The sequence below is a fragment of the Ischnura elegans genome, chromosome 1, assembly GCF_921293095.1.
Source record: "Ischnura elegans chromosome 1, ioIscEleg1.1, whole genome shotgun sequence".
NCBI lineage: Eukaryota > Metazoa > Arthropoda > Insecta > Odonata > Coenagrionidae > Ischnura > Ischnura elegans.
The window spans coordinates 78,570,949-78,595,115 of NC_060246.1; the positions used below are offsets into that span (position 1 = coordinate 78,570,949).

The 24,167-nt window shown below is 36.3% G+C and overlaps 2 protein-coding genes across 4 annotated transcripts; one reads left to right on the plus strand and one right to left on the minus strand.

Moving 5' to 3' along the window:
- Positions 1-1,741: 1,741 nt before the first annotated feature.
- Positions 1,742-17,929, minus strand: LOC124163859. 2 transcript variants are annotated; one of them, XM_046540967.1, is made up of 8 exons: positions 17,428-17,929; positions 15,625-15,912; positions 14,177-14,392; positions 10,824-11,063; positions 7,253-7,641; positions 6,634-6,828; positions 4,764-4,986; positions 1,742-3,069 (listed from the first exon to the last, which is right to left on the minus strand). In XM_046540967.1, the coding sequence occupies exons 1-8, from the start codon at positions 17,461-17,463 to the stop codon at positions 2,800-2,802; spliced, it is 1,857 nt and encodes a 618-aa protein (XP_046396923.1). In that variant the 5' UTR covers positions 17,464-17,929; the 3' UTR covers positions 1,742-2,799. The 2 variants fall into 2 exon arrangements, with proteins under 2 accessions (XP_046396923.1, XP_046396928.1); XM_046540972.1 differs by lacking the exon at positions 17,428-17,929 and adding an exon at positions 16,148-16,256 and having other exon boundaries at positions 1,743-3,069.
- On the plus strand, positions 16,656-23,292 carry LOC124163876 (intraflagellar transport protein 22 homolog). Of its 2 annotated transcripts, XM_046540982.1 has the most exons (4): positions 16,660-16,869; positions 16,934-17,106; positions 21,404-21,600; positions 22,252-23,292. In XM_046540982.1, the coding sequence occupies exons 1-4, from the start codon at positions 16,831-16,833 to the stop codon at positions 22,395-22,397; spliced, it is 555 nt and encodes a 184-aa protein (XP_046396938.1). In that variant the 5' UTR covers positions 16,660-16,830; the 3' UTR covers positions 22,398-23,292. The 2 variants fall into 2 exon arrangements, 1 of the variants encoding a protein (XP_046396938.1); XR_006865861.1 differs by lacking the exons at positions 16,934-17,106; positions 22,252-23,292 and having other exon boundaries at positions 16,656-16,869; positions 21,404-21,569.
- Positions 23,293-24,167: the final 875 nt, after the last annotated feature.

A 24,167-nucleotide genomic window follows, 5' to 3' on the forward strand; every position in this document is an offset into this window, starting at 1 on the left:
AGTGTGATTTAGGACCAGCAAAGTGAGTATGACATCTCATTGAGAACTGTATTGAGTGAATTAACAAAGATTATATCGTCTGTGCAGTGTTTAAATAATGCCCATTAACTATTGCCCTAATTAACGATCAACCTTACTAAATTTGGCAATCTTGTAGATGAAAATAAAATTCTACTCATGCGAATAGATAGATAATCTTGAAGTTCAATTGCATTTCATGGAACAGGAATCCCTCAGGAATGTACTGGAAATACACTATATCCCACAGAAAACTGGGGAAGTGTTGGGATCCCTGGTGTACCAAGTGGGATTTTCCCCCAGGGTACAATTTGACTAAACGGATGTTGACTACTGATAGTGAGTAAATGGGTGTTTCACCAGCAACAAGCCTCCTACCATTACAGTGAGCTTTACGAGGTCCAACCTCGTTCGAGAGATACTCAAGGCCCATAGAGTAAAAAGAAATTTTTCCACTGCAGATATTAGCTGGAGTAATTTCCCTAATTATTGTATGTGCGTTAATGAACCACTGAGTGCTCACAATCATAAACTGTATTCCAAAGCCAGAGATCTAAAGAAATCGGGCAAACTAAAATATTTATGGTCAGGGGCGGTATAAGGCAGGAAGGAAGACGGAAGTGATTTATTCGTCCTGCACACAGAAGAAGATCTCATCAATCTTTAGTGGCACAGGTGAAATTGTTCCACTGAAGTGGAACCCATAAATAGTGATTTGATTGCTTAGTGATGCAAAAGGTATCCAACCCCTAAGTGATTCTCAATGTTCAAAATTAAAATCCAGTTCAACATATCTTATTAATAACACATTTTATACTCATGTAAAGCTATGCTGGGTAAACTGTCAGTCTTTAACTCACCATATTGATGAATTTCGTATTCATTTCCTTAGAGAGTCATAAGAGATTATATGCATGACTGAAACCTATGATCCCAAACGATATGGTGTACTTGGCCGATAACAACCTAGTGCGTCATGACAGGATCGGGACAAAAGATGGTGGCACATTTAAGGGCTTTCATTCACCACAAACTGAACTATTGTGCATTGAGTAATTCTCCCTCAAGAGTATTGCTCTTTGCCTGAATTTATTATTCTAGAAGTCTTTGGAATGAACACAGTGAAACTTCTACTTGCTTAAGGCTATTGCATTCCTATAACTGATCTCATAAATGTATAAGTAAATTCTTTCTTAAGTTATTACGCTAAACACAAAACTAAAATAATTATTGGTTACTTCAATGATGATATGCTCTCTGTGACTGCAAATAGCAACCATCTGAGAGACTTTGAATAACCTACCTTTGGTCTCAGACGACGCAACTCAAACACTTTCAATAGTCATACCTATGTCGACCTCTGCATTGTGGATGACTTAGACAAAGCAATCTCCTTTTCACAAAGTCCTGTCTTACTTTCATCTGCCCATGATCAAATATCCATTTCTTATAAATCCGTATTCCGATCACCAAAAAATCCTCCCATTATTTTTTGCGACTTTCAAAAATTGAAAGAGGAAAGATTCCTAGATGACTTATCATCCCCTGAATGGATGAAAATGTGTCAGGCCAATGACATCGACTAAGAATATAATAAGGGGTAATTTTATTGAATTATAACCTGGAGATGTCAATCTGTGGTTACAGGACACACCAAAATGAAATAAATACAATTTATATTAAAATGGCAGTGCATTTGAAAAAATGTAAACTATAATAAAATTATTTTTATTTAAGTTTTATACACATGCACACACAGAAATTTCTACAAAAAAGAAGCACAACATTGTTTATATATATATATGTATATATCAATTAAATAGAATTTTAGATAAACAGTTTGCAATATCCTTATATGTAAAAATCTGGAATGTAAACAACAATTTTATAACTCCCATACATTGAACATTGTTTGTAGACATAATTATCACCTTCGTAAGAATTACCCATTTTGTAGCTATCTTGAGAGACGAGTCCATTTCGACAACTGCTCTCTGTTTTATATACCTAACAATGTCATAAAATATAGCTATTTCCACCTCAAAATGAGGCATTTCACTACCAAAACACACTGAAAACTTTATATTCATATTTTACATCATTAAGCTCATGGATTAAACAACATGAGACTTCAAATATTATATTATACAAACATATCAGCATAATCTGAGAGAACAGCCATATCTAAAAAAATAAATAATATCTGCTCTGAACATCCTTTGTGGTGGCAAAGCCAAAAATTATTTATTGTACCCTCAAAAATATATTTATAGAACGAGCCAGAATATGGAAAGCGATAAATAAATATTGCCATTTGAATACTTCAATAAATTTGGCACAACAAAATATGACCAGTTTCAAGTGGCCAAACAAACACATATCCTTAAATGCAATCAAAATATTGATGCTTTGGACCCAAATAAATAAAATAACAATAATCATAAAACAGACTTTCTGACTAGAATACAATACAGAAATAAAATAACCATGAAAACATTATAGAGTGACTAGTCTAAACCATTCACACTACAACATTTTCATCTGTGTATATCCATTTATAGTTAGAAGAGGCAAAATTGACACATGACTCTTAAGCTCATATTATTAAATAAATAAATAACTCCTTCTAAATATATCATAAATATATATACTCATTAAAAACACTACAAGCACAATTTGTACTTAACCCCAGGGCTGATCATCCTGGAGAATTCAACGATATGAATATCACTTTTCTTTTAAGCTTCTTAGTTGATGGACACAGATTCAATAAAAATATTTTTATTTACCTGGTGAGTGCTTGTCTCCTAAAGAAAGAAGACTAGTTTTGCTTTCAAGCAAAGACTTCAGTGTTATCTTGTTGTCATTTGTGGAAGATGAAACTGACGCCATTGTACATGACTTTGTGGTAGACGGTTGTATGATGGAATTCTGGACACCACTAGGAGAAGAAAGAGGTGACTTATCCTCACGCAACTTGGTCTCTAATATGCTTTTGATTGGAGAGACAACTTCTGAATTCTTTGGTTCTTCTTTCCTTTTTTTATTATCCTATAGAATAAAGGGATTTAATTAGTTCAAAACAGACCCATAATTCATGATGTATTGCCTCACAATAAGTTCAATTATAAATAAAATTACACAATGACTGATCCACAAGGACAAAATTACCAATAGAGACAGAAAGGGAGCAAGTGGAGGCATGATCATATTATTAAAAAAAATCATTTAGATAAATATTTATTATTTTGTAAATGCAGAGGAATTAATGTGCTAAAAAAAGAATAAAGAATATCTAGCCCGATTTTCATGTATCACGTCGTCAGAATCGGCCGATAAAGTAAGAAAGAAAAATAGAGAGAGGTTTTCGCAGCATATCTTCCGTTCAGATACTGCTATTTATGAATGGCGCACATGAGTTGAAAGAGGGAAGCTTGCTGAAGGTCATGCATACGATTGGAAGACTCGGAAGTGGATATTAGTCACGAATGGAGGCGGAGAAAGGCCCCCTATCCGACCAGCAGAGCACGTCCATTGACGTTGTCCATATTTCGGCTTGGACGGGACCACGTCAATTGATGTGCTCCGCACTGAATATGTTAAGCGAAGTCATATGAAAACCTTAAAAGGAATGAAACAATCTAATTGGCCACATCATGACTTAATTACCTAATTATTTTTGATAATATGAAATACCCAGATACATATTACTCCTCCTTCCCCGAAAAAATATTCATTATGTCTTCATACAATATTTTCATGCTCACCTCCACTTGACAGTCTCTAACACTGAATACATATACATATGTAATCAGTAATTTTTTGCATTAAAGTGCATTAAGGCAAAAATTGTCATTACTGACCATGCTTGCCTCTTCAGACTATGTACCTTCAGCATCTAATTACAAATTTTATAGAATAAGTTGAATAAATGCCTGATATGTAACACACACTGCTAGCCCAGATTGGATATCCATTAGGCTGAGAAATGATGAATTAGAAGGTATGTAGGCATCACTGGTGTTCCTGCTTCTAATAAGTTGCACAGCTTATGGCAATGGCCTATCAGAACTGTGAAAACAAGGCTCTTGGTCTCAATTAAGAAAAACTCTTTCGATTTTTATTTATCTCTATCGCCCTGAAAACAGCTCATTTAAGGCCTTATACATCGGGGGAAATAAAGTTTAACAAGGACTATACTCTGCCATGCCTCGCGCATGCTCACGCACAACCATGCTCTGGGACAAACTACCCAGGCGGGACCCAAACCCACGCCTTTCAGTTTGGCAGGCTGGTACTTCACCCCGCTGCTACCGTGGCCGGATAGAGTAGAATATGACAATAAAATTAAATATGTACATATAAATATTTATGTAATTAAAGCACTTGAAATGTCCTCCACGCAACATTCGAGCAGGAAAAGGGCCATCACTGGAAATTTCTGCCACTGCCATTGGGGCTTTGAACCCAAGTCCACAAGTTGGGAGGCCAACACACTAGCCACCACACCAACCCAGTCCCCTTGACATTCCTTACACAAGATTTTAACCAATGCATATCCATGAGAAAGGCCTGGAACCATGTCTATGATTTCATTATATGAAGGTTTTCATAAAATTTCACTACATGGGTGTTCCTAATACATACAGAGGTTTTATTTTAAAATGTATACTAGCAACAGAACTAACTTCACTTTGTATTTCTATTAAAAAATTATAGTTGTTAATATTATTGCATTGACTCACATATTGGCAGGAGACAGTTTTAATCACAGGTGGAGGAAGTTTTTTGCTATGATTTTGCTGCACTTTTCCTTTCATTGCACAATTTGTTTTCCCATTTCCAGATGCATTAGATGAGTTCAATTCTTCCATTCTTAAACTGTTGACATAACAGCGAATTTTCCTCAGCATGAAGTCAGGTACCTCAAATCCATGTATTTCATCCAAAAGCAGGTTAGGATTATTCCTGAAGGATACAAAAGTACACCATAAAATACCATTTCTCAGGTAAAGCCAAAGAGGCAGTACATCAAAAACACACACATTATGATATATGATGAATCTCTAGCACATAAATTCTTCATCTACATAATACCCTGGGAGCCACCTCTAGAGTGTTTGGCAGGGGGTGATCAATCACCAGCATGCAATTGGACTCTCACATGCACAACACACAGTACAAAAAACATCATGCATACTAACAAATTATACTACAATATGCTGTTAGAAATAATAATAAAATTAAGCAACATGCATTAAGTTTTACACAGGTTAGTATGCTACACTACAAGTCATCTTATCTATTTATGGGTTTTATTGCTGCCGTTATAATCTCTTATTGAACGTGGAAAAAAAGACATTCTGAATCTGTCAGTTCTACAATCTCTCTCTCTTATTTTATTTATATGATCTGATCTTCCGAAGTATGTTGGCGTCCGTAAGATATGGTTAACTTCGTTAGAAAAGACACCGCCCTTGAATTTATCTAAAAGGTTTAGTTTGTTTTTCAATCGACGGTCTGACAGAGATTCCCATCCGAGTTTATCTAATAGGTTAGTTACACTAACAAGACTATCATAACGACCTTTCACGTACCTGGCAGCTCTTCTTTGCATGCGTTCTAACTCCATTATTAAGCCTTTTTCATGAGGGTCCCAAACACTGGCAGTGCATTCTAAATGGGGTCTAAAGATGGGAGAAGTAGCTAATTTCTCTCACTTTGTCGTCGCACTTTCCTAATATTCTTTTAACAAAACCCATTTTACAATTAGCTTGACCGTTTATTTCCCGAATATTTATTCCACGATTGATCATTATTGAGTCTAACCCCTAGATATTTCACGGATTCAACTGCCTTTAATTGGGTGCCCCGAATGATATAGCTATGCTGTAGGGAGTATTTCTTCTTTCAGAAATTCATTACTACGCATTTTTTCAAATTTAATTCTAACTGCAATGCACCACACCACACTTGAATAGCAGCAATGTCATTCGTTAGTTCATCTCATCTTTGCTGAAACGGATTTCTCTGTAAACTACAACGTCGTCTGCAAATAATCGTAACTTACTGTTTACTACTTCGCCAATGTCATTTATATAAAGAAGGAATAGGATTGAGCCTATGGCACTATCCTGAGGGATCCCAGTAGTGACTCTAACCTCATTGGAGACTGCACTGTCTAATACTACTCTTTCAATGCGGTCGCTCAAAAGTTCTCATATCCAGGAAATGATATCTTCATCTAGACCATAAGATTTCAATTTTATTATTAACTTTCCATGGGGTACTTCATCAAATGCTTTAAAAAAATGTTACATTGCACAATTATAAGACTTAATAATTGCAGATAAGATAACTAGTTATCCATGCATCATTTTACCAGAACATTAACAGATTTTCCCAACGGGATTTCTCTTTCCCTGAGTCTTCCCTAGTCTTCGGAATTATGGCAACCCTAATTCAATTGCAACCTTTGAGGAAATCATAGATTTTATAACAAATTTTCATGTTGTATGCGGTAAGGGAATTTTTATTTACATATTTACTTTGAGCAAAACAAATCCATCATACACCAGTGGGAGGAAAATTATACCGACATTCATAAAACCTTACCTGTACTCCTCTGTCTCAGCCAACTGCCGAATATCCTCCACAATCATTAGATATGCTTTACCACCAGTAGGTGGCATTAAATGATTTCGAGTAAGCCACTCCTTATCTTCCTGATCACCAGAATATTTGAACAACTCAGGGTGTTTAATGTACAAACGGCCTCTCATTTGACCAAAACCTAAAGCTTTATTAGCCCTGCAAGAGGAAAGTAAAATGATAAATTAACTATCAACTATTTAATTTTATAAAGAAGTGTTCCAGATGAGTAAAACTCAATTAACATTAAGTGACATACTTTTAAGTAGACAGTGATAATTTTTTTGGAAAATGGTCGTACAAAATATACAGAGCACATTTGAATGACCCAAGGGCAAATACATAGCACACCTGAAGGCATATTGGCTTCTGTCACAACTCCAATTGTAAGCAGTTCATTTAGGGAGACTAGGCAAACACGATCCAAATATATTGAGGAGAAAAAGTTTTTGCAAGATAGTAAGGCATTTTCACATCACCGATGATTACCAGCAAAATGAAAGGCCACATCTGGAAGTTTTGGCCACTTATAATACAATCAGGTATGCTTTATCTGAAACCTTGTCTGAAAAAAATGTCTTACCTAGCTCCCATTACAAAGAGTGTTTGGGACACAATTCTTGATGCAGCCCATTTACTACCATCCCACTTTGGAAAAACATTGGCTGGCATGACTTCCTTTCCTTTAGATTTGCTTGAATTGCATATGACCGCTGTGTGGCTAGAATCAACTTTTGGAGAATTGCTAGCCACCGAATTCTGGAGAGGTTTCAGCTGGCTACCCGTCTGACCAGAAGTATTAGACAACATGAGATGAAGGTGTGAAGCAGAGGATGGTTTGGAGGATGAGGATGTAGAGTTGGCCACTTTACTACATATTGTAGGTATGCCCTTTTGCTTTTTCTTGGGAGATTCATACTCAGAAGGGCAAAATTTTTGGTTCAATGACTTCCTTTTGGATGAATGAGCACACTGGAAAGTCAAATAAATCATTAGTTTCTAAACTGAGATGATTATCTGACCAAATTTTCAATGCATAAATGAGCATTACATTATAACAAGAAATAACAGCAGTGCTCATGCAACAGCAATAACAAAAATAAAACTGAAATGCAAAAATGACGTTGCTACAGTAGACACTCGTTAATACAAACAACATTATTACGAAGTTCTCGTTATTATGAAGCATTTTTTGGTCATGACGAAAAGGCCTATCCAATCTTTCGTAAAAGAAATGTTATTATGAAATTACAAACCTCAATCCCTGGACCCGGCAGTTATAAAATGATTACAAAGTTCCACGAAAAAGCAATGGCATTTAGGTGGATATACACAACGTTATCGTCATTGATATACATTTAAGTTCTCTTCTTGTACTGAGTCCAAGAGTGTCAATTTTGGTTCTTTCTTCAGTTGGAGATATGTACTTCAATATGCGCACAACACAATACAATAAGCTGTGGAATTATGGTGATCCACTCATTAACGCTCGTAAATTCGACGTACAGTTAGTCCTCTTCCTACGCACATTGGATTTACGAACTTTCAGAGATACAAACATTCGAAAAATTCAAGCGTGCCCAAAACTTCAAATTTGGCAACTTCAAAGCTTGCCGATGCGACACAAGGTGGTGTAGAGTAATCTGAAAAAGTACCGTATAAGCGCGTGTAAGAGGCGCACCTTTTTTCCCACATATTGCAGCCGAAAATGGGGGTGCGCATCTTACACAAACTTCTTATCTTCCCCCCCTCCACTTCACCGGTTGCAAGTTCAAGGGGAACTGAGTGGCCTTGGTTTTCAGCGTGAGTCAGTCATCTGGAACCCTGGGTCAAAATCAAGCGGCAGGCAGGGGAGTTTCTCCCTTAGTGATGTATTTTTAAAATGCTCCTGTTTGAATTTCTTGCAAGCATCGCGCCGTCACGTCGGTACCCCAGAGGTGAACATTGAAAAGATCGCACGGGGTGATTCGCTCCGGAGCGCGCGCTAAATTTATTGCCAAGAGTGGGCATCCCGCGGCATTTATACTGCATATAGTAATATTGGTGTCAAAACCTGCGGTTGAAAAAATTCGAACGAGTGTGCTCATTGTTGGACTTAATGGTGGATAGAAGAAATCGGAAATGCTTATAAGTGAAGAGCGCTGAAGGAGAGGTCGAGGGGAAGAGGGCTCCCTCCCCTCCGTATTTGAAGCTACGAGCGAAGGAGCAAGGGAAGAACACGTCCGATCTTGCATGTGACGTCGTTGCCTTTAAAGCGAAGGGGCGAAGGCGCAGCAATGTGATATACGCAGTTTGCGTTGCCTGAGTTTCCAGTCCGTCTCGTCTAGTTTGAATGCGCTTATGCTACGCTTGTTTCTTCCGAAATTGTGCTGTTTGGACTATGTTGAATATTAGTAGCCTTATTTTAGCTATAAATCTTTGTGTCAATCAATTAGAGCTCAAAAAACTTAAATGCTGTAAGATATACGTCGCGTTAGGTCTAATTCTTTTTAGAACCTCGTGCGTGTCATACAATTGCTGAAAGATATCGAGATATCTTCGAGCTCAGAAGGTGACTCACGTAGCATTTGACCTCCAGAAACTCGGGGAATTGAACCTGGTAGACCGAAAAAGGTCAGTTGGTGGAATGGGGTAGGGATGAAACACGTTTCCATTGTTCCCCTGTAACTTGATATTTTCCTGTGGAGTCTCGGAAAGGAAAAAAACGGCAGAGGCATTAGCTGATGGAGAGCCGAGTGTAGTTCCGTTAGGCCCCTTGCACACACACCGATTTTGGACGGCCGGTAAAATATTGGCCGATATTTTACCAGCGAAGCGATGCTTGCACACACGCCGGATTTTTACCGGTCAAACGATAAGTTGCTAAGTTTTTGAGCCGGTGTCGGCCATCCACAGTGACAATAGCCTGCAGCTAACCGGCATTTTGCCGGTGCCGGCATGTGGTCGGTACGTGTACAAGCTCCAATGCTCTCCCATTGTTCACTATTGGAATGTGGACGGCCGATATTTTACCGGCCGTCCAAAATCGGTGCGTGTGCAAGGGGCCTTAAATCTACGACGTGGTTATTATCCTACGGCGCTGAGATTGCCCCGATTGTTGTTCAATCTCTTGGGAAAGCTTATGCCATTTGCCTGTCGTGTTTCGCCTTAAAATTTTCCACGGCTGCAATTCTATTGCAATACTCCTGCGAGAGCTTTTAAACAAAATTGTTCGTGAGTAGGACAAGCAACGTAGAGCGATGGCGTATGCAAAGAGAGGATCGGAACTCTTTCTACTCCCTCTTATGCCGCCGCAGTTATCAAAATTTCCTCTTTCAAATAGTACTGAAAGAGGACATTTCGATAACTGTCGAAATTCCAGGCATACGTCTGCAACACCGCACGATAGGATAAAAAAAATGTCGCAAAATTTTTTTTCTTTATAGCTTCGATCCTCAAAATAGGGGTGCGCCTCTTACACGTGTGCGCCTCTTACACAAGCTTATACGGTATCATTTAATCCTGTGTGAAGTCAGGGACTGTTCAGCTTTTGGCCCATTCTCTCTTCCCGTGGACAGCGATTTTTTTCTACGTTGCAAGCTAGATCAGTTCGTCACAATTGTGAGTTAATGCAAGATTGTGATGCAGTGTTGCATTCTGCAGGATAACACCTCTCCTTGATGCCTTATATAGGTTTATCAACTAACAAGCAACGTCTCGGAACGCATCTTCTTCGTATATCGCGGACTTGCTTATAATTTAAACGCGTATATATACACATGATTCTGAAGATATTAAGTGCGGGAGATTGAAAAGAGAAGAAATTTTGATAAAGTATGTTTTCTTTTTCTTTCGATGATTCCTAAATGAAACGTTCATACCAAGTTCGTTATTACAAACCTCTGGTTTTTAAGTCTCATGAACTTCGTAATAACGAGAGTCTACTGTAGTACTCTTTTCCTTAGCTAATTGCTCGACACAACATGCATTAAAAGTGAAGTTTTTTCTACATATAATTGAGTTACCACTAACTAAATTATTTGAGTGTAAGAAATAAAAGTGTATTCTTAAAATCATATATGATTCCACCAATTCAAACCAATCACCCAATAGGGAGGGGCAAAATCTAGGCAACAAACTCAAATTACATAATGCCATTCACCAAAGATACTTACCACTTCGAGCTTTGAGATTTTAGGTATATTCAACTTATGATATCTATTCTTGTCCAATTTTAAGTGAGATGATTTGAAAAGTGACTGAGATTCTGAGGCCACATGTGAATTTGTCACTGGAGAATACATCAGTTTTGCCTCTTCCAGAACTTGACGGCAAACTTTTCTAAGCATATCCTGGGTAACAGATTCTGCCCCCAAATTGTCTTTGATGTTTTCCACAGCTGGCTGGAAAAATTTCTGGAAACAAGCGAAATTTTAAGACAGTTAATAATATTCATGTTCAAACAAAATGATAAAAATTAATGGAACTAACTCAGGTCAACACAATATCTGATTTTGATTTTTGTTGGTACATCATATATCATATCCATTTGCTTCATTAGACACATTTCCACTTGTAAACTATGCTGTACTATTACTATATATTGTAAACTTCAGGTTTTTTTTAAATGTTTCAATGAAATTTCATTTTAAACCAGCGAGTTGATGAATTTGATCTAAAAAAATCAACACCTTTCTTCCAATGTCTATCTAGTAAACAGCTGCCTATTCTGCTAGTGAGGCATCAAGAAGGGTCAGCTACTTTAGCTTGAGATACGATATCTTCCTTATAAGATCACTGACTTCTCTCTGTTTTCTCCTTGTGTGTCATCCATCACCTTGAGTCCCAAGTGTGGTTGGTTCGCCTCATTAGCCCTAAGCATCCTAAGCGAAGGGGCCATGCGCTATTTATTTATTTTTTCTTTTGTGGACAGTAATCAACGAAAATAAGATTACTTGTAAACAGTCAACATATACCAGGACCTCTTCAAGATATTTTCTCATCCCTTGATGGAGCTTCGAAACTATGCACTCCAGTCTACTAAAACCATTCATCTGTGTGGTGTTCTTTCAGGCAGAGTGTTGAAATTCTTATTGGGTGTACTTCCTGTATGTGGTCATTTTTATTTATAATAGGGGATCCATGAAATGAAAATATTATTGAAAGGCAAAAAAGAGACTTGGAAGTCTGTTTATGAGTTAGGTAATGATATATTCATTGGTGGGGTGGACCTCAAGGACCTGAAATTGCATTCGTACCTAATGGAAAGAAAAAGCCATAACAAGTGGTGTATGAAGTTATTTAGGAGACTATTGAATGCCACAGTCCTAAGTACATATGTTGTTCACAGGAAAAACACGTATAAATAATTGACCCTCCTATCATTTCAAGTGCAGCTGGTCGAGGTAATATTTTTGAAATATTCAACTCCATACAGACAGTTTGGACATGGCCGTCACTCCTTAGACAATTTAGCCCCAAGACTGACAGAATGACATTTCCTAAGGAGAATCCCTGGAGCTGGGAAGAAATCAAAGTCACAAGGGAAGTGTGCAGTTCATGGCAAGCATGGGAAATGAAGAGACAAGAGTGTACTGGTGTGAGCAATGTGCTATGGGCTAATGCTTTGATTGGTTCCAATCATGTCACACAAAGCAAAATTACTAAGGTAAAGTCATTTGAATATTTACATATTGATGAATGAAACAACAGAATGTGAGTACCTATATAAAATGATTCCGTAATAATTCAAAGAAATTGACGTGAATTTTCAATTTGGCAAAACGGGTAATCCTATCGAAAATATCTAACTGGTGATGAAATTTTCAGCCCAAAATCTTTAAAATACATCATGTAATAATACAAAAAAATGCATGGAATTTTAGAGATCTCGCAGCATAATCGAAATAAAATTTAAATCTTTGAAAACTGAAAATTTATTTATTAGTTTAGAGAATGAGACACAAAAAAATAAAGATTCATTTAAATAGCTTGAAAAATTATCATAAAGTAGTGCATCATATTATGCAAGTTTACAAAAATTTTAATCGATACTGATCGCATATTATGAAAGTTATAACTATAGAATGATAACATGTCAAAAAGGCGAAGTCATTTAAATGTCATCTGGCAGCTGGGATGGGATTTAATTAAATGCCTGCTGCGCTTAAGGGTTAAAACAAGAATCTGTAAAGTGGCCTTGGAAATAGGAAAACACCCTAAGAATTTCAATAGACTTAGAACAAACAATAAGTCATTCCTGGCTCCTAGTAATACTGAGAAATATATGAGCAGTCTAGAATACTCCTCACCAACCACCTTTCTCTTTCCCTGCCATGAAAAAAGAAAATTGATGCATAGATTTTCCGAATACATTACTCCTAAAGATCTCCAGCAAGGGAGTATAAATTTTGGCTATTTTAACATCAAGATGAAGATAACTCTAAATTCACAAGCAAGGCACATGTATGGTCCAGTGAAAGTCCAGTATACATATAGTGGAAGACCGGGTCCACCACTCATTGGGAAATCAAGCCTAGCATACTTTTAGCTTATTCTCATTGGGATTTAAAAAAAAGAATACAATCATACCGATGAATGATTTTATTGCTAAATATTTTTGAATAAATTTGTAGAGGTTAGTACTATATCAATTCCAGTAGCGAGGATGGAGTTAAAATAGAAAATAAGGCTTAAGAAGCTGTAAACAAGCTGCCATGTTGTTTATTTAAATGAATTAAAATTAACAATAGTAGTGAGGAAGCAATGATGGGAGGCAATAATGGTAGTGAGGGACGCAAAAAGAAAAAGGCCAGTCGTGTATGGAGAGAAGGAAGAGATAGACATGTTATAAAAGATTGGGAGATAAATTAAAGTAGTGGTGTATTGAGAGACCGGAGGAAGAAATACGGCAGAATTCAAGATCGGCAGAAAGAAGAAGAGGACGCAGAGAAAAAGCAGGCGCCTACGAGAGAGAAAGAGACCGGAGGAAAGGGATACGGCAGAACTCAAGATCCCCACTGGTGCAGTTCATGGCAGTGGTTCAGTGAGTGGTAGTACGGATAGTACAAATGGGATTGTAATAGTCATGGCGGCTTGTTGATGTTGTTTATCTTGTTTATGCTCACGAGTTTTAAATTGTAAAATTTTTTATAAAGTGTTATAAAAATCATTTGTTAAGTAAGAGAAGTGGAAAATTGTGGAAAAAAGAGAAGTGGAAAGAAACGGGAAAAGGTTGACTAAGGTCTACTATACATACTCCATGAATTTCAATATGATATGTAAGTTTTCAAAGAGTCATTTCCATAAATTCATAACAAAAAAAGACAAAATACAACCAGTCCATAGGGCAGTATAAGTCTTCTTAACCCGCAGTGTTTAGGACCTATAGGTGCTCTCTTACAATGACCTCACATTTCTATGCATATAGAATTCAAAAACTCAACCTTTGAGTTGGCAGGCAACATTTCCAGGCATATTACCCCGTCACCACCGAGGATGAGATACGAATGCACTAAAAAGTACTTGCCTCGAGATACCTTGAGATGACTAAGTCTATTTCTTGGTTGATGACTTTTTGCAGGTTTTGCCTCAGTAAGTCAAGGGCTCGAACAGCAGCTGCTGCCCCATTGTCACTCTTATCAACACCTAATTTTCCATGAAAAGGAGAGTTGGAGCCATTTCCAGAGGAACAATTTGCAGGGAGCGCGGCCAAGGTTGCCTGCTTCAGATTCAATGCATTCTTCTAAGGATGGAAAAAATTATATAAAAATAAATACTTATGGCTAGATGAAATGAACAGGAATATGTAAAAAAAAAAATACAGCACAGGAAAATTGAGCCACTTTCCAATGAGCACCTTCCAATGCCAACCCCAACAGAAGAATACTTACGAGCATTAAAATAAGTCTGTTTTAACATTGTCCACAAACTCACAGACTTCTTTTAATTAGTAGGTAATTAGAATAAAATGCTAAAGAAATGTTACATTAGTGTAGCTCTTCAAAATGTGCATTAGACAAGTGAAGCTCAGTTTCCAAAAACAAACAACATACAAGCTATGAACATATGATAGCCAATAACTCCTTCACATCAACATCTTTCTTTGGAAATAACAGACTCGTTGATTACCTATTAATTACTGGAAAAAACAGTGAATTCTGAATGGATATCAAAGGAAGTATCTTTCTCAATAAAATCATGTGAGATAGCTCGAAGAAAAAACACAAAATACTTTCAAACATGTATACTTTCGCACATGGGCAAATTATGAAACTATTTAAAGATCCAAAAGAGTAAAAAACATAGAAGGAATCTAAGAGAATAATAATTCATATTTGTGCGATGTTTGTGCATCTATTTTGAGTGGACGAAAAACATTGGCAGATGGAGCAAAACTATGCCAATGTCTAACCAAATCAACCACATTAATAAGGAAAAAATACGTAAGTACGTAATTAGGCAGGATAGAATCCAATCGCAATAAATAAGACCCGACTCAATAATTCCGGGTCTCTACCTCTTAACTAATAATGCTGTGAATCCACATTAGGACTGCTTATGTTTGTGGTCTTACTCGCTTCTAACATGTCAACAATAATAAAAAAGAATTATTCAAGGATAACTAATGATTAGTCAAGAAAGAAAAAATATGATAATTCCACGGAGTCCAGAATTCAATACCACAGTGCACTCAATGATAACTGGTGTGAGCGAAGCGAAGGGGGAAGTTAATCTCCGAGCCAATCTGAGTTCCTATAGTACTTAAGTTATAGGTATTTACGATACCCTTCGTAAAAAAAATATTCAATACAGGACTAAAGAAGTGGAAAACATCTGTTCATTCAGCACTAACCAAATCAGACTTTTGATAACATACTTCAATGAGAACATTAAACTCCCAACGGACTAGTGTAATACATTGCCAACAAGGTTTTGAACGAGAAAAAAATCAGTGCCATAACAGAAAAAGCATACCCATTCCACCCACTCCTGTGGTTCTAATTTTATTTTCTTCATTGGTGACGCAGGAAAAGCACGGCACACCTGGGGCACGGGCTCTGCTTCATCGTTTGATTCCAACGAAGACCCCGATTTCAATATCTGACGCTGAGGAGCCTCTTCGTGATTGAAAGGAAACTGAACATGAAGCTCTGTTGCGTCGTTTTCCTCAGAAACATCAGTCACAATCAACTGATTTCTATGAGGAATTCGTGTTTCAGACGGTAGCCTCCATGTCTCTACTGTACCTCTCTGGATAACCATCTGGAAAATGGAGTAAATACTTTCTATAATACAAATGTTTCGCAACATTATACACAACCAAAATATATAGAAAACGAATCACAGAAGCCAATCATAAAACCCGGAAATACATAAGGTAAAGAAGATGAAATAACTTCAATCTACACTTCCATAATATTTGAGCATACCCTACAAGATAAAATAGCAATTTAAGAGAGTATATCAGTTACGAAATAACAAATCTTATACCCCTTACCTCATTTGTAATACAATTGTTTTATAGAAAACCTCTCTTTGAATATAATTCAAGATTATTTAAAATTATACAAATCCTACAGAACTGTCACACATGGCGGTCAGAAAAACATTCATTGATACCAACATATTTTTTGAAGGATATATTTCTTTCACTCGCAATCAGTTGAGTTCGGATGATTCATCATATCTTTTTTGGAATAATTAAGTTAAATGTCCAAGTTACTTATGACGTTATTATTTTGATAATAATGGACCTCGATCATTATAAATATTTTACGGCCGATGAAAGGTGACAGAGGACGACTTATCAAATCAATTGAAAAAACAATAAAAATATGCGGAATAAGCTATTTATCATTCAAGGTCTTTGTAAGGATGGAAAATTTAAGGTGAAAGAGCTCTGTAGTTAAGATAAAACCGAAATAGAAGAGGAACTGACTTTTTCTTTGGAGATCCCTAACAATAAATATACTTTCTATGTTGGCAATACTAAAAACACCTGAGCTCGCGAAGGCGAGTGTCCTACTTTGTTTATAAATGGCTACTTGGTGAATAATATTGAGAACACCGGCAATACCGTTTGTATAATAGAGGAATTGGCGTTTTGAGGGAATATTTTATAACAAATACTATATTTACGACTCATTGTGATAAAAACTGTCCTCATGAAGATATTAAGCCATGTTTAAGGCGAAAATTGCCGTTTTGGGTCCTGTGAAAGTAAGTCACCTCGTTTCGTAAACCTAATTGCGGATGGCTTTTTATGTTTACCATTTCCTTTCAGAGCGGAAAAACTAGCATATGTAACATTTTGTCTAATGCTGTTGAAAGATATGGGGGTGATTATCGACCTACTAAAGGAGTGAGAATCCTTGAATTTGAGTCTTCGTATTTGCAAGTTAATGAGAAAAATATTAACTGTGAAATTGAACTCTGGGACTGTAGCGGTGATCAAAAGTATGCATCTTTGATTTTCACAGTACTTATTTTGGGTTACATAACCCTTCCACACTATCTGTGTGCACAGCACTCTTTTTATCCATCTTAGATTAGCTCCTAGCGAAAGCAATAACCCGTTCATATACATTTTACTATCCCGGCGTTTTACTCATTTTTGTTTCTTATTTAACATTATCAGATTTAAGGTTTATCACTTTACGGAGTTCTATCCAGAAATATAGCTAAGACGTGTGAGAATGTGCTAAATCCTTCTTCAATTGCAAAAAGAACACATCGGGTTTGCGTTTTCAAATTTTACTGAAGAATTAACGAAATTACCTGAATAAGGTTGCTAGCAGTTTCTCGTTTTCCCATCCTTTAGAAACGGGTTACACTGGTATGTCTCGGCAGTTAATCATGTAGTCTTGTAATCGCGACACGAACGTCATATTCTGTTTTTCAGAGTACTATTATATTATGTATTACCAATCTGCTTGAAGAAAATAATATCCCTTTTAAGTACTCATGGTAAATATCCTTATATCTGTGAATGATGTGACCGTGTCTGTTTACGTATGGCAAGATAAAACATTCGTATCTTCAAAGTGTTTGATTATCAGCAAAGATAATTTTGGCAACCAGCGCATTTCGGTAACTGCCATTGAATGGATTTACAAAACTTGTCGGTGTTGTATTAAACCGAATTGAAATGGTTGAATGTAGAATTTGGAACTCACTATTAGCTGTGGTTAAATAAATAGGTTAAAGTCTTAAGTAATGCTAGCTTGAGGACATTTTTAGAACAGATGACATGACTCTCATTCCAGTGAAAGTGGGGTGTCCATTCTTTCATAGAGCCTTTTTGGGAGCCATCTACGATGGATAAATATTTATAATCCATCCAATTTCCTAAGCTTACATAGGGGATAGGAGTTTGATGCCGTAATAATTATCCCCCTTTGCATTTATACAAGGTTTTATTTGCATGTTAATTGAATTTGATCAAGTGGTAGGGTTAGGTACTACTCTGTCTGAATTTGACGAGTTGTCTGTAATTTATGCGTATATTTCCCTGATATTATTATGCTTTTTAACTAATTAAGAGGCAAAAGGATGAAAACTAACTCACCCCTGTCTCCAAGCTCCGTCTATTTCCAATATCTCTTCACAATTATGTGCCTTATCAAATTTTGTGTATGCTTATGTATACATATATTTCAGGCTACCATGTGGTATTTTTACAGCCCATTTAACACAAACTTTTAGGTAAAAAACATTACACTTAATGTTTTTAATGAAAACTGCTAGTCACTCTTATTTTATGTACAGTCCTGGAGACACAAATATTTCCACCCAGGAGCTGGAAATTTTCTTAATCTTAAATTGATGCTAAATTGGATACCCTCTCAACTCAGGTTTGTCGCTCTCTCATGCAAAGGCACTATCATGCGGCATTGCAAATTTGGCATCTATTTGAGATTTAGAACATTTTAAGCTCCTAGGTAGTAAGAGTTTTGTGTCCGGATTTTACTGATACATGCATGTATAAGAACATAAAATTAGCAATACTGCATCAACATTTCTGAGGATTTTGGTCAAAATTTCCTCCAATGTTATTTAAAAATCTTTTTTGATTGCTTAAAAATAAGCTTTGTGAAGCTAACTTGGGAAATACTATCTGTATTTCTTTTTCTAGAAATTTGTCAATAGTCTGCCAAAGTTTAATTTTAAATGTTGTAATCACCCATCTGTAGCAGTGGCACGTAAAAAAATTGTCATTTGGGTACTCTGTAGACGAAGTCTTGGCGCAACTGAATAAGCTTTGGCAGTTAGTCCTGAAAAATAAAAAATCAGATTCCACTATACTACTTCAGTTTTTTATTCTCAACCATTAGTAAAAGTAACTCTCAACAAAGTAAGTCAACAAAATCTTGGCTACCAAAGTATATAGTAATTTTTCCGTTGATAAAAAACGGTATTGCCCGCAAATATACGAAATTACGTATTTTATAGAAAGCTTAACAGCATGTACTGATGATGAGGGCAAGCTCTAACCTCTCTGGTAGGCATGCATCCCATGTGTCTCAGTTAATTTTTTACTGATGCCTGATTTAAAAAGGGAAATAAATTCTGGGATCAGCATAGAATTCAAAATTATGGGCAAATATTTATTTACTTGTTCTTAGCCGCAGCTTCATTATGTCACCCCACATTTGCATGAAACAGGGAATTCAGACTTCAGAAAGATTCAGACTTCAGAGAATTCAGAAAAATGAACTGGATGCACATAAGAATGGAAGTGTCCATTTGATCCTTAATTCTTGACTGTGGTACAGTGGAACCTCGATAAAACGACACCCCACGGTGCACCAATAAACACTCGCTATAGCGAATTGTCGCTGTACCGGAGGTGGTGCAAATAATAGCCAATATATTACTCCTTTATTTTTATTTTCTCGCTTAGACGCGTTTGGTGTTTTTTTGGCCATGGTGTGTTCCATCAAATGCTTTCTATTCATGCAACTCATGGACGTGCGGGTATGCTGACGACTGCTTTCTGCCGCCCGAGGAACAAAAGAAGATCAGGCATTCGCGAATGCTAATGCCACAATATTTTCACCAAAATTAATTACTTATTTATCAAGCGACAGTTTACCACATAAATTTGAGACTGAGCACTCCATTAACTTCATTTCTAACAGATCTCTAGCAATTACAGAGATTAAGGAGTCTTGGTGTAAGTTTTTCCGGCGGTGAAACCCTCGCTATGGCGAGAGCCAACACCAAAAGGGCCTCGTAAAAACGAAATTTTTAACATGCTTATTATAGGATCAATTGACGGTGCATAGGCTATCTCTCGTTATAGCGGGGATCTCGCTATAGCCCGTACTCGCTTTAACGAGGTTCCAGGGTATTAGAAATATTATTGCATTTGTCTTAACCACCTGTGTGCCATGGGTAGAAAAGAGGAGACATTACCAATACAAAATAACAACAACAAGTACTAATAATTATAGTTTATAGCTTCTTAGTGTTTGCACACTAAACAATGGGCGTACCCAGTGACGGGCAGGGGGGGCAACTGCCCCCCACTAGAATCGAAAATAAATTTAGTTCAAAACAAAAGTTCAAAACAAATTCTTCTTTGAAGAAAAATGATACATATTAGTATAAGACATGGAGCTAAAATAAAAATCATAATTTTTTCAAGCAAGTAATTATAAAAACTAATTAATGGCTGTCATTATTTCCTTAAAATTTTGTTTTCATTAACCTTTTCTGTGCAAAAAGTTACAACTTGAACGATCACGGCTTGTTTTGCTTCCCCCCCCCCCCCCCCCCAGTTTTGATTCCGGGTATACCCATGCACTAAACTGAAAATTTCTGGTTGTGGTTTGCTACCATCAACAATATTCCGATCCATCTACCTTTGTGTCCCAAATGAAGTGTCCAGAATCACTTTGATAACACACCTGTCTCTTACTGTATTGCGCTTTATCCGGTCATGCATGCAAACTTAGGTGCATTTACTAATAACGTATCCTCTTTGATAGCCCTACGTAAAAATGGTCTTACATCAGAAGCTGTCGAGCAATACTCTGAACTCGGTTGAGTATCAACAATTTTTTAGCACCACCTTGATACAAACTTTTACCAGTCAGTCAGACCAAGAAAAAATGAGAGCTAGCCAACCAATCTTGGGAATCCACAATCCTTCTTCCACCTCATCCATTTACCCTTAGTTAATGCTGGATAAGCCCTGCAGGTATAGGCGCCACACTATCGCAGGACACACTAAGCTGTGATATCAGAGCAGATGGTCACAGCTGGCTCCTGTTTGGGAGTCGAAGATAACTTGAAGAGAAATTTTTGGTGTTCAGTGAAAACTTTGTTAAATCCAATCTTTTTACATTTATAATTAATAAATTGTGAGGAATTTTCCCTTAACATTAAGCCATTTAATTTATGTCCAATTGGTGGGATAAAAATAGCGGCAGTGTATCACCAATTGTTTAATTTTTAATAAGAAAATCATTAGAACATCGATACCTCAATGACCTTGTTACATATAAAGATTACTTAGATCTTTTTATTAAGTTTGTTTAAAATTTTACTTGCACATCATTGCATGACAGTATTCAAGCACTTGTATGTTTTTGCAATCCACAATTTGGTAATTAACCACTCATGAACTATATATCACTAAGGTGTTTCACATAGCCAGTTTTGAGCATGGTTGAGGATGGATGTCTGAAAAAATCTTGTACATATTTTGCATTCATTTTTAATCTATTATTTTTCTCTTTTTCCTTAGATATAAGCCTTTCTGGCCAGTTTTCCTGCATAAAACTGTGGGGTGTATATTGGTGTATGATCCTACATCAGCAACAGATGCGAAGGAGCTAGATCTTTTTTATGACTGCATTGTGGATACACCTACCAATGAACTTCAGAGCTGTGTCGTTTTTGCCAATAATAAAGAAAAAAACAAAAGAGTAGAAAAGAAATTATGTGAGTGGGAAATTAATTTGTTTTTTATTTATAATTTTTGTATGTATATTGCTTACTGTCACTTCATTTTTCAAATTCATTTAGGGCTGCAATTTTTATGATGGGGTTAAGGCATTTTCACATCAAATTTGTTTCTCATTTAATTCTTTTTCGTATACAATACATACCTCTTATTTTAATAATATTAATAAACAAAGTAAGTTATTAATTTAGCTTGCTTCCCTGAATTGTATGACTCATAATGGGAAAGTCACATATCTCTGATTGATTGCTTAGCCATTAGCTCATTTTCATGTTCCTCTTTTATGCCCTTTTACTCTTTCCATGCTGTAATTTTCTTAGTAAGTTGGTTGATCAAACTTTTAGTTGAGTCAATGCAATGCTATGCCATCCAATGAAATCTCCTTGAAGTATCAGAAATGGATAGGAAACTAGTCTATGTTTGTAATTAGTGACTATATATAATATAAACAGATTATAATATGTATGTGTTTATCATGGGGGACGTTAGATTTAAAATAGAATTAATTAATTTTGAAGGTATTTCTTGAACTTTATTTTGCCAGTTTGAACATTTGTTGTTGTGATTTTAGTTTTGACCTTATCATGAATATGTATGCTTTATATTTTTCTTGTTTTAACTTTTTTCAGCCAGCAAGTTTGATGAACTTGAGCACGTGATTGTGGATATTGAAGATGACATAAAAGGAGTCAAGTCTAGTTTTGATGCATTCCTTGTCGATCTTTTGAAAAAGTTGTGGGATATGCAATATGAAAGAGACGATTTAATTCACTGAGAGAAAAATTGGTATATTTTGTTTAATCTAGGGGTTGGTATATTCATGCAAAATCAGCAATGTGGGCAAGTGGTTCAAATTGTTTGCTGCAAGGAATTTCAACAAGGAAGTTAAATAAAGATCATTTTTAGCTCTTGCTGATTTGTTTGCTAATTTTGAAACTCAGAAACTTATATGATGTTCCTGAGAGCGCATAAGGTTTTGAAAATGGATAAAGCGAAGCAGAGCTGTAGTAACAGTGAATCTAGGTGTTCACCACCAGCACACACAATTCTAATTTCTTTATTTTTCATAGTTTTATTTATGTTTATGTTAGTATTAGTTTTCTTATTTTTTATCATTTTGTTAATTTTAGAAATAACATCTAGTCTGCACATAGACATGAAGCGATTTCATACTATTGTAAAAAATATTTGTATTAATTAGTGCAATGTTCTGGTACTTAGCAATTATAGTTTAGCACAGCTGTTTATATTTTTAAGTGTGATAGATGAAACATGATGAAGGATGCTTTCATTTCTTATCAATTAAATGTGATAACATTTCCTCTGAAAATAACTAAAGTTGATAGAATATAAACACCATGACATATTTTTAAATAGCACAAAACTAATAGATGCTACTAAGTGCAATTACACAAAACTTTTACATTGTTGAGATTTGACATCTATTTTCATTTATCCTAACTATTTTATTAGGGTATTATTGTGTTAATTATTTAAATGGATTTCTTCTTGTGTCATTTGGAATGAGCCCATCTTTCAGAAAAATGTATTGTAACTGAAAGTGAAGAGAAGAAATTCTCTCTATTTATATTATCAAATGTGTAGCAGGTGTCATTGGATCTCATATTGTATTTTTTGAGCTTAATAAACTGTTGTTGCATTTATTTTGACATCTTGCCTATGTCTTAAACTCTGCATAACGTGTTTATCTTTGCTAGCTCTTTAGAAATAAGATATTTGACTGAGGAGATTTGGCCTCACGTCTAACGTTCCTAAAAAATTCACATGGTACTCATTAAGTGGACACTGTGGTTAACCCTTTCGAGACGGTGAAGTTCTCGCCTTAGCGTGACTGCTGCACTGAGCCCCGAGAGATTCTTCCATCCCCTCTGTACGGAGCATTTTTGCAGGACATTCGTGAAGAAGGGTGTTGCGGATAATCATACACACTCAGCACCAACCTCTTTCGACCCCTCCTAGTGGGGATTCCACATTATCTCAGACTCCGAGGGTAGTTGGGCCCCTTCCTTTCGGGGCTTATAACCCTACCAGTGGCGTTGGTTTGCGGTCAATCATGCTTTGTTTATATGAATTAGTTATATGGATAATTGTAGCCTAGATGTAAATTGCAGACTTCAAATTGAATTCCTCATTTTATTCTGAGGTTTGTCAAATTTTGAATGAAGCTCTACCGTCAATATTAACGCATTTAATGCAACAATAATTTCCATGTTGATTTTTAGACTGAAATCGAGATAGTAGTTAATATTTATTGTAGAATTTTGTTTGAAAATTGTAAACGATGTGCAAAAGACAAGTAATTCAATTCATAGTTTATATTTTTTGAGAAAGGAACAAATATTTATTTTGCAAAATGACTGGATAAACAATTGTATGACCGTGGTCCCTTTACTGCTAAGAGGGCTAATATAAGACGAGAGTTCCGGGTACCTGCACCCGGATTTCGAGACCCGCCCGCGGTGTTGGGTCCTGAAACAAAGACATTGCACACCCGAGACCATCATAAAAGGGGGAGAGCTAAACG